This window comes from Suillus paluster, assembly GCF_016628075.1.
Source record: "Suillus paluster strain FC165 chromosome Unknown EDB91scaffold_6, whole genome shotgun sequence".
NCBI classification, from domain to species: domain Eukaryota; kingdom Fungi; phylum Basidiomycota; class Agaricomycetes; order Boletales; family Suillaceae; genus Suillus; species Suillus paluster.
This window is the reverse complement of record NW_024537566.1, coordinates 458,805-472,220: the sequence shown is the minus strand read 5'-3', so window position 1 is coordinate 472,220 and position 13,416 is coordinate 458,805. Positions and strand designations below refer to the sequence as shown.

At 47.2% G+C, this 13,416-nt stretch overlaps 5 protein-coding genes across 5 annotated transcripts; 3 read left to right on the top strand and 2 right to left on the bottom strand.

Annotated features, from left to right (window-relative positions):
• Positions 1-181: 181 nt before the first annotated feature.
• EDB91DRAFT_690071 (Phosphatidylinositolglycan class N-domain-containing protein) lies at positions 182-4,226 on the top strand. Its single transcript, XM_041328111.1, has 19 exons — positions 182-397; positions 451-621; positions 674-708; positions 763-780; positions 833-977; positions 1,033-1,199; positions 1,246-1,390; positions 1,444-1,770; positions 1,825-2,020; positions 2,067-2,424; positions 2,479-2,669; positions 2,718-2,817; positions 2,866-2,974; positions 3,032-3,332; positions 3,392-3,406; positions 3,456-3,525; positions 3,580-3,694; positions 3,747-3,785; positions 3,837-4,226. The coding sequence occupies exons 1-19, from the start codon at positions 220-222 to the stop codon at positions 3,986-3,988; spliced, it is 2,832 nt and encodes a 943-aa protein (XP_041181754.1). The 5' UTR covers positions 182-219; the 3' UTR covers positions 3,989-4,226.
• Positions 4,227-6,449: 2,223 nt separating this feature from the next.
• On the bottom strand, positions 6,450-7,674 carry EDB91DRAFT_1217130 (Chloroperoxidase). Its single transcript, XM_041320846.1, has 2 exons — positions 7,425-7,674; positions 6,450-7,370 (listed from the first exon to the last, which is right to left on the bottom strand). The coding sequence occupies exons 1-2, from the start codon at positions 7,535-7,537 to the stop codon at positions 6,740-6,742; spliced, it is 744 nt and encodes a 247-aa protein (XP_041181753.1). The 5' UTR covers positions 7,538-7,674; the 3' UTR covers positions 6,450-6,739.
• Positions 7,675-7,990: 316 nt separating this feature from the next.
• EDB91DRAFT_1244028 (uncharacterized protein) lies at positions 7,991-8,432 on the top strand (the record flags this gene model as incomplete). Its single annotated transcript, XM_041322365.1, has 2 exons — positions 7,991-8,113; positions 8,178-8,432. The coding sequence occupies 2 exons, from the start codon at positions 7,991-7,993 to the stop codon at positions 8,430-8,432; spliced, it is 378 nt and encodes a 125-aa protein (XP_041181752.1).
• Positions 8,433-9,017: 585 nt separating this feature from the next.
• EDB91DRAFT_1045906 (mitochondrial carrier) lies at positions 9,018-10,579 on the bottom strand (the record flags this gene model as incomplete). The annotated part of the gene is made up of 13 exons (XM_041313220.1): positions 9,018-9,040; positions 9,093-9,226; positions 9,275-9,348; positions 9,407-9,413; positions 9,465-9,531; positions 9,587-9,660; positions 9,711-9,821; positions 9,876-10,019; positions 10,071-10,119; positions 10,172-10,191; positions 10,242-10,334; positions 10,424-10,502; positions 10,558-10,579. 13 exons carry the CDS (start codon positions 10,577-10,579, stop codon positions 9,018-9,020), a joined length of 897 nt encoding a protein of 298 aa, XP_041181751.1.
• Positions 10,580-10,673: 94 nt separating this feature from the next.
• On the top strand, positions 10,674-11,729 carry EDB91DRAFT_690003 (signal recognition particle SRP9 SRP14 subunit). The gene is made up of 4 exons (XM_041328110.1): positions 10,674-10,884; positions 10,936-11,004; positions 11,055-11,320; positions 11,371-11,729. The coding sequence occupies exons 1-3, from the start codon at positions 10,813-10,815 to the stop codon at positions 11,286-11,288; spliced, it is 375 nt and encodes a 124-aa protein (XP_041181750.1). The 5' UTR covers positions 10,674-10,812; the 3' UTR covers positions 11,289-11,320; positions 11,371-11,729.
• The last annotated feature ends 1,687 nt before the right edge of the window (positions 11,730-13,416 follow it).

Genomic DNA, 13,416 nt, shown 5'->3' with positions numbered 1-13,416 from the left:
CTCTTCGCGGCTGCGACAAGGACAACATACGCCTTCGTAGTTGATCATCATCAATCAAAGCCTAGGATGGGGACATTAATATGATGTCGTGAACATCAAGAATTTGAAATTCCATACATTATTTGCGACTGTTGACACATATATGTCTCAAGAAGAGTCTGTCTAGACTCTTAAGATATGCCATCTACTTAAGTCTAGTCCGAGACTTAGAGTATACAAATGACAGTGCTAGTATCCTCCCATAGGAATGTCTTCAGGCTGCTAACACTGGGACTCGTCTTCCACGTCGTGTTCATTGCTTCTGTTTTTGACTGCTACTTCACTAGCCCAGTCGTTCATGGCATGCTTCCTCGCAGGGCTGGTCCTGGGGAAGCAAAACGGGTCGTTCTCATTGTGGGCAAGTATTGCTTTCATTGTCCATTGTACCAATTGAACGGTTTCTCTCAGGAGACGGTCTACGCGCAGACCTTCTATTTGGTGTAAACGCGTTCTCTTTGGTACCTTCCTCCCCACAAATCATAGCGCCTTATTTGCGCGATATTGTCCAGACACGAGGGGCATTTGGATTGTCGCACACTCGAGTACCAACGGAAAGTCGACCTGGGCATGTTGCAATCATTGGTATGTCGTTGCCTAATATATCAGTCATTAGGTTAAGTGAAGAAAATATAAGGGGGTATGTATGAGGATGTCTCTGCGGTGACCAAGGTAAAGATTCAAAATTTCTTTTGTTATTATATACTGAGGAGACTCACGGGGCAGGGCTGGAAAACAAATCCGGTCAGTATCGTAGCAATGGACACCGCGAGACATGGTTTTATTCCTCCCCCAGGTTCACTTTGACTCTGTGTTCAATCAATCCGGCCATACTTTCTCCTTCGGCTCTCCAGATATATTACCAATGTTCGCCCAAGGTGCAACCCCCGGAAAAGTTGACGCTTGGAGCTATGATGAGGAGGACGAAGACTTTACCAAAGGCATGAAAGTTCAGAACTACTGCAGTCGTATTATTAAGTCAGATTGGCTGGACAGATGCCACCGCTCTAGATATCTGGGTAATAGACCAACTTCGGACGTTGTTCCAGAATGCATCATCGGACGCCTCGCTTGATTCACAATTGCGTGCTGACAAAGTGGTGTTCTTCCTGCACCTCCTTGGTCTGGATACCACTGGTCACTCGTACAGGCCACACTCCAAGGTGAGTATCTCTATCAGTACGCTTATATCGATTCATCCCCTTGCAGGAGTACATGAACAATATCCAAGTCGTTGATCGCATCGTCCAACAAACAGAAGAACTTTTCTCTGACTTCTACCACGATGAAGAGACGAGCTTCATATTTACCGCTGACCACGGTATGTCCAAGATCGGCAATCATGGCGATGGCGGTGAGGTCTGCGCTTTGTCAGTTTTAACAATGAGATTCTCAAGGGGTTTGCAGACCCAGACAACACGCGTACACCACTAATTGCATGGGGGCGGGGCGTCAGGGGCCCACTTCCTGACAGCATACCTTCTTCGCACGATGATTACTCTCGGCCCTGGCAACTGGATGACCTTCTTCGACGAGACGTGGAACAGGCGGATCTTGCACCTCTGATGGCTGCACTGCTTGGTATCAACTATCCGGTGAATTCAGTGGGAGTTCTCCCTGATGTAGACCCTACGCAACCTGGCTACTTGCTACCACGAGGGGGAGAATCAGCCTTGGCTCACCTTGCATTGGCAAACGCGGAAAGTATTTTAGAACACTACCTGGTGAAACACGGTGCGCCTTAAATACGCTATCGAGTTTTCCTTCCTATAACCGGTTGCCTGGCAGAATCGAAAGCTGCGCAAACCATTTTATACAAGGCTTTTGAACCTTTGGAAGAACTCCGTCAAGATGGGAAGCCGTCAAGAGTAGCTTGGGTATCCAAGATAGAACATCTGATCAATGATGGGAAATGGTTTGAAGCTCGTCAAGAGACAGCTGAACTCATCAAGATCACTCTCCAAGGTCTTCGGTATCTTGAAACGTAAGCTGCTCGTCTTTCGCTTGATACGACTGCTGACAGGACGCAGGTATGATCGAGTACTCATACGGGTCATCGTCATGACGGCCTATCTGGGATGGGCTGCTTATGCATCATTGTCGATCTTACCTCCGCCTATTTCCTCGGTCACAGCCAGTCAACGCGCCATAGTCAGAATTGCCGCTGCAGGTGTATTAGTAATATTCTGGGCGCTCTTTGCTGTACAGAAAGCTCCGTGGACATTTTATCTCTACGTGACTTTCCCCTGCTACTTCTGGCAGCAATTCGCGCTTCATGGAGTTCCTGTCTTTGTGCAACAATTTAAGTTGAGCAGCAGACCCGGACCTTTTACCGGCAGAGTGCTATTCCACTTGGTTATCGTGGTGGTTGTGCTCCAGTGTATGGTTGTGCGTCGGACTCTGTTCATATCATGAAGCTTGTTTGACTTATGAATGATCCAGGCTGCCTACACTCACCGGTCGCTCTGGAGCGTTGGTTTCTTGGTTATGGGCACTTTATGGCCGTATGCTTCGTGGCCAAGTGATATTTGGTCGCAGAAGCCGAGGCTCTTACTTTCTTGGATGAGTACTTGTCTTGCGACTGGCATATTCCCTCTTCTTAGTGTTGACAAGAAAGAGAATATATATATGATGTGAGCGCATAGTGTCATGGATCTGCACATAGCTCACCTACGTGGTAGTATGTGTGGAGGAGCGACAATCCTTGCAGTTGGCGCAGGTTGCTTGCGTTTGGCGTCGAATGGTGTTCCGAAAGCCGTGAAACTATCCGAGACCATCCAGGTAGGCAGCTGCGAATATTGCCGTGCAGTTCACTAATCCGTCTGTAAGGTGTCGTTTATCTTACTCACCATGGCGATTACTGCAAGCTCGGTGAAAAGTCTACAAGCGAAGCAGGGATTGCCAATCATCAACCAGACTCTAGCATGGGTCATACTTGGTACTCTTGCCGACTGATTGTTATCAGTTCTTCATCTGATTTTCCATGCTTTCTTAGTTGTATCGTCGATACATCCATTCATCTCCAAAGCGCAGCACCGCACCCCGACCTCCAGAATCATATCGCTCTTCCTGGGTTTCGGCGTATGCTTTATCATTCTTTCGATCAGTGTTGAAGGCCTATTCTATGCCGCCTTCACATGCAATTTACTTGTATGGATAGAAGTTGAAGGAGCCATCCAGTCAAATCGAGCTGGGGCTGCTTCGCAGAACCAAGGATACAAGTTTCGCACAGATGATATCAGAATAGCACTCTTTTTCTTGTTTTTCGTTCAGGTGGCTTTCTTTGGAACCGGAAAGTGAGTGATAGACAAGACTCACCTTCGTAGTACCGATGTTGATGATCGACTATTTCCAGTGTTGCTTCAATTTCGTGAGTTTCTCCAACGAGCTGATCCAGCACTGCTGTTCACGTCTTGTAGATCGTTCTACTTGGAACCTGTCTATCGTCTAGTGCCAATTTTTAATCCATTCTTGATGGCAGCTTTACTGGTGGGTTCTTCAAGTCTAACCCCACGTACCAGAAACCTAACGGGATTGTCACAGATATTCAAAATCGTCGCTCCATATGTGATTTTGTCGGCTGTTTTTGCCACTTTGAATGCAAAGCTCCACCTGCCGCCGTTTTCACTATTTCTAGTTGCTCTGACGCTCACTGATGGTGGGTTGTGGCGGCCTTTTCGACCTGCAGTGATCGCTGACTTCTGGACTAGGGATGACGATGTCGTTTTTCCTGAACGTCACGGATACTGGTGAGTGGGCTAGCCGTGGTCAGATTGCGTTGAATTGACGTATTGACGCAGGATCGTGGTTGGAGATTGGACAATCAATCAGCTTCTTTTGCATAACTTCTCTATTATTGGTTTGGTCAGCTGGTATCTGCGCAGCTGGGGAGTACCTCATGGTAGATACGTTATCGTCCCGTACGTCCACGGACAGTCGCAAGCTAGAATGATGCCTGCCTTTGCACCATGTTTCAAGAACGAACGATGCACCTCTACCGCACAACGTCCCATGCACGAAATCTCACTTGGCCTGCTACTGATAAGACAATGGCACGATAACGCATATTTGCAGCCACAGAACAAAGATGTGTCATTGTGAACAACAGTGGATGCGGCGAAGTAATGCAATGCATATTAAATGCTAGGAGATGTACAGACCACGGTCAAAGCTCCGATGCCCTTCTCCCTCCATTCCATAACCCAAGACGCAGGCTAACGAACGTACCGTGATATATTCACAGCTTCGATATTGTGGTCGTTCAAACACTTTCCATTCAACTGGTTTCTTTGGCACAGTTTATCGGCATATCATCGACTTGGAGTCCAGCGGAAGCACAGTGGAAGTTTGTCTGACCAACTTGCCCGAGCTCATCAATCATCCATCTAATATCCGGCAGTGTCTTCAAGGTCGATCATAGGAGAGCTATGGAGAAAACTGCAAAGGTCAGTCTTCTAATTGTGCCAACTCGATTCTCACTTCACTCAATGGTGTAGGCAATGCGTCGGGAACTCATGGTGTGGCTTAGACTGAGACATATGGCGATAGTGCCGCTACTTGGTACCGCAAACATCGATTCTCCGTTGTCGGCTCTCGTTTCCCAATGGATGTCCTCTGGGACATTATGTATGTACCTCGAGCGAGATACCATTACCGCTTCCGCTAAAGTTGGATTGGTAAGTTCCACTTCCTTAACTACATCCTCGAAGCCGTACACAGGCGACATCAATTGGCATTGACCTAGAATCCCCTCCTATCTCTGATCAAAAAAGATGCGCGCCTATACAGTACGCTTCTCGCTGTACTGCCTATCGTTGTTCTTGAAGTGGATTGGAGCAACTGTTGTACCATAATACCGAGTACATGAATTTACAGGTGCGCATGCCATAGTCACAGCGCTTCCAAGTTAGAGGACAGGATCAAAGTATTCATCAGGCACCAAATCATCGACATCGTTGACCCAATCACGTAGGCGGGCAATTCGGAGCGGTGGGAATCGCGGATCGTACTTGCACTAAATTTGTGTGAGACCTCTTAAACAGTGACAATCAACCTAGCATACCACTTTACAACGGCCGAAATGTACACGTCTTCTGGGCATTTGCACGAGGGGACAACATCCGGAAGGTTCAGAAGGACTCTGCATGGCAATCTTCAAGTCGGCTGCGGGGGGTAAGATACAGAGACCTACATCAACATCTCGGGCATCAGTTGCGTTCTTGCGCCAAAATGGCGCAAGGAGTTTGCGGTAGAAGGGGCGGGAGGCGGGTTCCTGAGAAGACATGTATGTCTGCCACAAGGTGCGCAGCGAGAAAGATCAGTGAGAGACGTTTTGACTTAGAGTTTGATGGCTGGAAATGAGCGAGAACCTGTGAGACTGGACTCGATGGAGATACGAGAAGACACGCAGGTTTATATACGTAGGAAAACGGTCAAAGCAAAATGTGGAAGTGCAGGTTGTGATCCATGGACAATAAAAATAAATACGTAGTCTGTGGTCGTTGAATAATGTAAGTCCGGGTCAAAGCGTGAACGATACTTTGTGGCACAGTATCAGGATTCAGGATAGTGTTGCATCCACAGTGGCGATATTGAACGAGCGGTCTAATGAGTAGGCAATGGATAACGTACGCTGATTAGATCACAGAGGCCTAAATTGTTAGGTCCACTAATTTGCAAAGCGAACTTAAATACGCAAAACAGGCCTATGCGCGTACACACTTGTGCGAGTCACCGTCAACTTTCACTTAGAGGAGATTGAATTTCTTACACACTCTCCTATGCTGTCACGCTTTCATACATGTCGTCAATCCTGTGTCTATAGCATCTTAAAACAAGAGAATGGCCTCCATCGAAATTGTGTTCTGACACCCTGACGGGTGTTTGATATGCTCCGGGTGTAACTTTTTGAATATCTCTCTAGGATCTATGGGATCTGGATCATTTATGATTATACAAGGTTGCAAATCACCACTATTCTGTCTCTCGCAGCTGCAACACTCAAGAAAAATTTATTCTACTTGGACAGTACATCATCTCTAAGTAGCCTACATACACATGAATTTTTTCGAGGTGATTCAAGCAGCGCATTGAGGTGTTTTGAACATTTTGCATATTACATGCCAGTTGCAGATTCCCAGGAGTGATAGTAGGCTAACAAGGATGTAGGGTGTGGTGAAGCATATATAGATCTTCGTGTCATTGGAGTCGGGCGTGTAAACATATAGCATGAGTTGGATGAAAGGATAATATCAACGGGGATGGGGACTAAATGAGGCTCGGAGGAGCTGGTGGGACCCACTTGACTCAAGAGCTTGGAGATATTGAAACATTCATTAGCGAGAAGTGCACATGTGCAACTGTCAGCACTGGTGAAGGTCGGAGCTGCGGCCCCCTAAGTTGGTTGATGCATCCGAAATTTATACATTGTCGTGAACCCGCTAGCAGTTATGACAACAGCTCTGCCTTGTTCCTATATAGAATGGTAGTCTCCCCTAGGCAGACCATGACAGAAGGAAGACAGTCACCGTTCCTTTATATTATGCTAGGATGAAATCAGTCTCCTCAGCCACCAAGTCAGCTATGGACGAAAACTTGACCAACGGCACAAAAGCTCCTTGAAAAAAACTGTATCCTTTCTTCAAGGTCAGGAAAGATGCACGGTAGAATGCAGATAGAAGGCTCTATATATTACACTAATGTTCTATGGGTTCTTGAGTATTCTCCTTAATCCCCAAGCATGGACATTCGTGTTAGAAGACGACGGTGCACGATGGCAAGCAGACTTCGTCATGATGTTGGCCACTTCCACCGCTTTTGAGCGCGCGTTAAGCAGCCCTATAACATGACGTGGTCGAACCCAATTGTCCGGCAGACGTTCTTCCCCGAACCATTGTAAAAGTGTGCTCGACGGAATGCAACCACTGTCTTGCTTGAGAAGCAGCCAACATAAAGCTGCCTCACCAGAACCGATCTGGGAATGGATGACGTCGAGTGGACGAGACAGCTGGGCTTCACGACAAATGCGCACTTGCGCGAGGTGGTACAGACTCATGCCTCGTCGAGGATCTGCATGACTTAAAAACGACTTTAGAAGTTCGGGGTCGACCTCGGTAGGTGCACGTTGTTGACCCAATGCGTTTGCGTGAACCAGGGACGCATCGTGTTCAATTTTGTTGTGTATCGCCAGTGCGTCAAGGTCCAGACGGAAGGCATGACCACAAAACAGGATTCCTGCCAAGGCAAGTAAGGCTGCCAGTATAAAGGACAGGTTGTACACTTCTTGGACTGCGCATATAAGATGCCAAAATCCAATGTTCTGGCCATTGCGGGGCCTGGTGGTCATGCTTTAGCTTTGGAACTACAGACAGGAACAAAAAGAAACGCACAAGTACCCGTGATTTGCTAGCGCATTGAGCGCTGGACAAGGAGAACGTCGATCGCCCGGGGTAGCGGGGATAAATGGATGTGTAGGTGGACAGGTCCAATTTGAAGTCGACATTTTAACGACGGGGGTCACTCGGATTGATCCGGTGGCGTAACCCCTGTGGCGTTAGCCTTTTTATACCATAACGGATCGCTCCTCGAATTCCGAAGTTCCTACATGCGGGTACATGTAATTCAGTCGTCGTGAATCTGAAACATCCGCTAGCATCCGCCATCAAACTCCGCGGAGTTTCTAATTGACTTTGTTTATCAAGAGCTTTTGAAAATAACAGAACCAAATACCCAAGGTCATATCATTTGGTTCGGTTCCATATCAAGTGGAATGTGAACAGAATTTTGGGCACTCTGCAATATATAGACTGCACCATCTTCTGCCGCCTTTGGAGGTCGGAGAACAGACCGAGAGGGGACGATACATATTACTAACTAATGTCGATTATTTGGACTTTTCATTCACAAGATTAGCGAAATTCAAATTTCACACTTCTTCCCCACCCTAGATCTCGAGATGAGCGTCATGAAAATGAACCAAGCCGACGAGCCCAAAGCAGAGTTGATGTCCCTTGCTGAAAAACTCCACTCTTACATCCTGAGCTTCCTTCCTTGGCAAGATATTCTTCATTGTACTTCCGTAAGCTACAATTCATTTTGATGTTATCGTTGTTGTTCAAGATGGACCTTTATACTGACCATAGGCTTACAGGTACACGGCCCACAAGGACCTTCTCCAGCCGTACACATCATCATCAGATCTTCAATACACCGGTGAACTCGGTGGCCAACATTTGCTCCCTGTCTCCAGTAACAACCACACCCCTATTTCGGAACGTCTCCAACTCCTCAGGGACAAAGTTCAAGCATGGTTCAGGTTTGACGTCCACTATTTCAAAACGGTCTCTATACCAGAACAATTTTTGATGCAGTCGCTGATGGGCACCTCTATCTCTTGATGAATGCTTGGCCAGAATCTTTCCAATACTACCAAAACCCTCACAACAAACGATCGAGTACAGCTGGTCCCCAGAATCGCTGTGTCGAGTTCCCAATGCAAACGTTGACGATGTGTTCATGGACCTAACCCCACACCACACTTGTCATTGATAGAAATGTCCAGTTGTATGACGCGATGTTCTGTGTTAGCAGTTCTCCGTGCTTTTTTTCTCCTAAGAAAGCCCGGCATAGTGACTTTCATCCAGGATGCTATATATCACGGCCACCTCGAGGTCATTGATGTTTAGAGCGGAGTCCATTCTATCAGTTAGTTTTGACAAAGTTGTGCACTGTGGAGCTTTGAAGTCTGAGCCCGTAATGCACAATATTAATACTCGTCCGCTTGCACATGTACGTGCTTCACGCCCTTTGCAGATCAAATATAGCAATCTTTCAAAGCCTCGGACAAGCCGTAGATCGGTAAAATCTGCTCAGAATTATGCTTCAGCTTCATAGAACTGCGTAAAGATGTTAACGAAAGTGCTCCAGTGTGGTGTACCCCATCAGCTCCACGTCGCCATTCGCGTTGGAGTGCTGACCACAACCTAGATGTAAGGTGGACCAAGGGCTTCCAACAAAAGTCAGTTTATGGCAGACAGATAACATACATGGATACTCACCCTGCCGGAATACTCCAAGGGTGAACTCAACCACCAGGAGCAAGACACCACCTCCAGGTGCTAAACGGAGAACCTTTGGCAAGAAGCCCTTGTAAAGAGCTGCAGGGCCCTCCTCGCGCATGATCGTCATGAGTCTGTTACATTGTCAAGTATCTCATCCGACAGCACAAGGAGAAACGTACGCAGGGTATGTCCAGTTATACTTCGAGACAACTCCCGGGACCTTAGCAGCGCCCTGAATGCGAGACTTCACGACCTAAATTTACACATAGCCGCGTCATTCACGGGACTGAAGAATCAAAAGCAAAGCATACATCGAAGCTGAGAGGCACATCAGTCCCATTTCACGGAATTTCTTGGATTGCAACTCACGGGGTGTTCACAGCAGTTCCAACGAAGCCACCTACACTGCCGGAGACGAAATTATTGAACAATTGCCCTTGCTGCGTCTAAGACAGGCTATGAGAAAAATACCACGACGAATTATTGAAGACTTGCCTCGGCAGGTGACATTATGCTACGGACTTGATGAATACATCCAAAATATCCACCATTCCACCATAAGTGCCTGTTCGCTTTGGTCAGTAATTAGGGGCGATATATTGTGGATCAAGTGACCTCCAGAAGGTTGCCTCCATGCCAGCATAGAGACCAAGTGGACCTTCCTTTCTGAGAATCTGCTTGACCACATCAATGGGACCAGCAAATGTACTACTTTTATCTTGCAGCCTATTTTCAAGGGTTAGAACATAGTAAGGGGATGTATGATAGCGACAGTCGCACTTAATCTTGACAAGCTCAAATGGAACGACAACGAAGCTCTCCGTTGCACCAGCACTACACCCCGTCAAGATGGAGAGCTGTTGTGTCATCTTAGAGTCTCCGGATAAGCCCATATAAGTCTTTCCCCAAAAGTCATTAGCGGCGCTGCGAGGGAGTGAGACGATGCATCGGAATTCTTGCGAGAGCCTAACTCACAACTTAACCGCACGCTTTGGCGCCTCGAGAAGAAGAGGAGGGACCAAGCCTGTAAATAATATTTAAGGCCCCGCAATGAAGACTGTAGGAGTATTCTTGACCTCGGTAAAGTCGGCCGAAACTGGCGAGGATAAGTAATAGTCGCGTGAGCATCATAATGGCATGCTTTACCCTTCTTCCCGCACTATAGACGACATAGTGCCGACCATTCCGTGCTTGCCCTTGCCGGTCTCAAGTTGCATCCGAGTCTTTACCTGAGACATGCTCCGTCATCGATTCAAGCGCCGTATGTAGAGAAATACTTACAACATCTAAACTAAAAGTGAGCGGACATCTCATTAGATGAATTGGACTCACCTAGAGGGTAAAATGTCAAAATCTCTGAGACACCAGCAATCGCGCCAGCAGCGAAATTCGCAACGAAAGGGAGTGCTATAATTATTCTGTCAGCATGATGCTGCATGTGTGGGGTAAATGTCTAGCTCACGTTTCCGCTGATCAGTAGCCATTATTGTTTTGGTTGATAAGAGGTATATAGATGAAGTCAAGAAGGAACAAAACAGAAACCCTGTTCAAGTGACAAGAGTCTACTGGTGGATGTAGAACGCGTGCTATAAATTCGCCTGGATAATCGGTTCTGTTCCGTGGAGTTGATATGTGACAGCGTGACTCCTTGTGACTACTGCTTTGCCTTACCAAATGGACTCGATCGAAAGACCGTACGTGTGTTGCTCATGCGAGCATGGTATACATCGCCTCCTGGCAAGAGTATCAGGAAGCAGCTGAAAATCTATACGCAAAGTCTCCCAACAAGGTTCGTATCTTTGACGTCTATCTCCGTCTGACGCCGATCTTGTACACACAGGCTCGATACTGCGTGAAGTGGAGATCATCAGAGGGCAAGCTCGTCTTGAAAATTACAGATGACACGACAGTGCGTCGCTATCTCGCTTCTATCCACATCTTACTTATATATCTTCGCAGTGCATCAAGTTCAAAACTTACTCCTCAATCTTCCTCAATCGATTTGAAGCTTTGAATCTATCGCTAATGCAGAAAATGCAGAATAAACGCCCTACACCGATCGCACACGCCCTGGGCATACCTGATATCACTAAAGATGCAGACCCGACGCGTTCGTCATCTCCATTCGTCCCACAACCTGCGGGTCCTGCAACCGGAGGTGTTAAGAAGAAAAAGCCAAAGAAGAAAAAGTAATAGTAACGTTGCTATGCCTCGACTTGTGGTAAGTGCGTCGTAATTGCCCAGCTATCTTATCTTTTTCTGATAAATTGCCTAGCTATTATTAACGAGAGATGCACGGGAGGACACCTCTGTTCCGCGGCTTTGTCCCAGCCTCCCCTTCCGGGGTGGAGTGATCGCCCAGAGAGTTACTACCAGAGCTGAATCCAACATCTGTAGATCTCATATGTCAATATGCTGTTGAACAATCACAATCGACTGGATGGCGAAAGGTCCCAGTGCTGGATCGGTCGTGAATCATTGATGACTGCTACATTGTCCTAATACAAGAGGTCGGTCATCTATGTGGAAACAATGGAGATAGAGGTACAAGTCTAGTCGCAATTTAGCGATGTACAGCACAGACTTTCTCAGCGACAAGTCATGGAATTTGAACAGGTCCACGGTGCCCTGGAGCGCCCTGTCCAAACCGGTGCTGATCTACCAGATTGTTGATAGTATATCTGAGAGACGGCCTAGTTTACGTTCACATTGAAACTTTCTTCTGTTGAAAATAAGTTCAAAACTTGTTTTGACCGGTTCGACTTTTTTTAGATGTATTAGATGAGATGATGGTTGCACGTAGTATCGACGCTCCTATCCGAGTAAGCCGAATAAAAGCACGGGTGGTGTCGAGCCGGGTCCGAGCACAGGCATTTAACATAAACTCCAGTGTCCAATGGAGGCGGACGCTTGGCAAACGGGAGACGTGGCCACCATGTGAGTGGAGAGGTAACTCTGCGAGGCTAACTTAACCTCTACGGATCAGGGGGATCGTAGAGGCGGTGCAGCAGGGACCATTCTGGGGATGGTTGGGGAAAGAACGGCACGGGTCCATACGGCGCCGAGGGAGACTAGAACTTCTTACATACTCAGTGCTGTCACATGTCTTCATTTCCTATTGATACAACCCAGTACGCAAGGAGAACACGTTGCAAGACCCTGTCTTGTTGCCGGTCGGGTCTCGCAGAGGAGTTGCCGTCGAGTGATGAGTAAGGCAGCGTATCAAATAGATGAACTGCTAGTCGCGGTTAAAGAGAGTGTTAGATACTCGCAGGATCTCGGCTTGAAAGTAATTTTCCGATATGATTGTGGATCCAACCTCTTTGCCATTAGAAGGAGTGCAGGATCCCAGGGTTCATCCCAGTACGAAAGTAGATCGCGAAACCCAAAGAACGTGGATTCTAGTTGAGGTCCGAGGAACAACTTGCGGAAAATGCTATTCACCGACCCCTTGAGAAAATAGTCTTGTACAAGACAAGGCGTCATCATAGGATCCGGCAGATTTTCCACAAAAAATAGAGCCGGATTGATGGTCGATGGAAGCGATGAGAAGTGAGCCAGAATGCAGATGGATAGCAGAGCCTGACACTGGATGAGCGATAATTTTGCACAATCGGAACATACCACACATTCAGCAGAACTCTTGGGAATTTCTTCTAATTAAACGATTCTATGCTGTATAGTCAGTGATGTTCTGGCCAATAAACTTCTTCCGAATAATACAACAGTGAGCGTTTGATGGTAGTCCGCAAAGGGGTGGGAGTGGAATCAGACCACGAGCGACATGAGCGAGATGTGCATGTGACCGTTGATGCCAAGTCGTCTACTGTGAAGTTGGCAGATTTTGGAACAACAGCTGGCAGGGAGTCTTTAAAGCGGGTATGAAGCGGCAAGATAACGTGAGTAAAAAAAGATAGTGTCGAATGCGAGACTCACAAACGCCATCCCGCAACGCGTAAAGGTTTAGGTGCAAGCCAGCAGCCTCTCCTAGTAAGTTGGGTGCCTGCGGGCTCCCACTGGGCAGGAAGGAATGCGCTACAATGTCCAGAAAAAACAACCCGGCTAGTAGAGGGAACTTCGGACTCGGAACCAGGACTTCAGGAGGTACTTATGTTGCAGGCAAAACAAGTCACTGAGATTAATATTGTCGCTTATCGGTCTTGCATTCACGTATGAGTCTAACGATGGTGCGGTTAAAAGCAGTTCAATTGGGCAAAGAAACATGGCTACCGACGTTTCAGAGGCTCGCGGTCGCATGCAGGAACAACTGGATTCCGAGTCATCCCGAGCCAGCGGGGACAAGCTAGCGCTTCTCCATAAA

Coding starts and splice junctions, on each gene's coding strand:
- EDB91DRAFT_690003 (XM_041328110.1), top strand. CDS start 10,813: ATGGTATACATCGCCTCCTGGCAAGAGTATCAGGAAGCAGCTGAAAAT. Junction 10,885..10,935: donor ACGCAAAGTCTCCCAACAAG/GTTCGTATCTTT, acceptor TTGTACACACAG/GCTCGATACTGCGTGAAGTG. Junction 11,005..11,054: donor AAATTACAGATGACACGACA/GTGCGTCGCTAT, acceptor ATATCTTCGCAG/TGCATCAAGTTCAAAACTTA.
- EDB91DRAFT_1217130 (XM_041320846.1), bottom strand. CDS start 7,537: ATGTCGACTTCAAATTGGACCTGTCCACCTACACATCCATTTATCCCC. Junction 7,371..7,424: donor CTAGCAAATCACGGGTACTT/GTGCGTTTCTTT, acceptor CATGACCACCAG/GCCCCGCAATGGCCAGAACA.
- EDB91DRAFT_690071 (XM_041328111.1), top strand. CDS start 220: ATGACAGTGCTAGTATCCTCCCATAGGAATGTCTTCAGGCTGCTAACA. Junction 398..450: donor ACGGGTCGTTCTCATTGTGG/GCAAGTATTGCT, acceptor TTCTCTCAGGAG/ACGGTCTACGCGCAGACCTT. Junction 2,021..2,066: donor GGTCTTCGGTATCTTGAAAC/GTAAGCTGCTCG, acceptor GACAGGACGCAG/GTATGATCGAGTACTCATAC.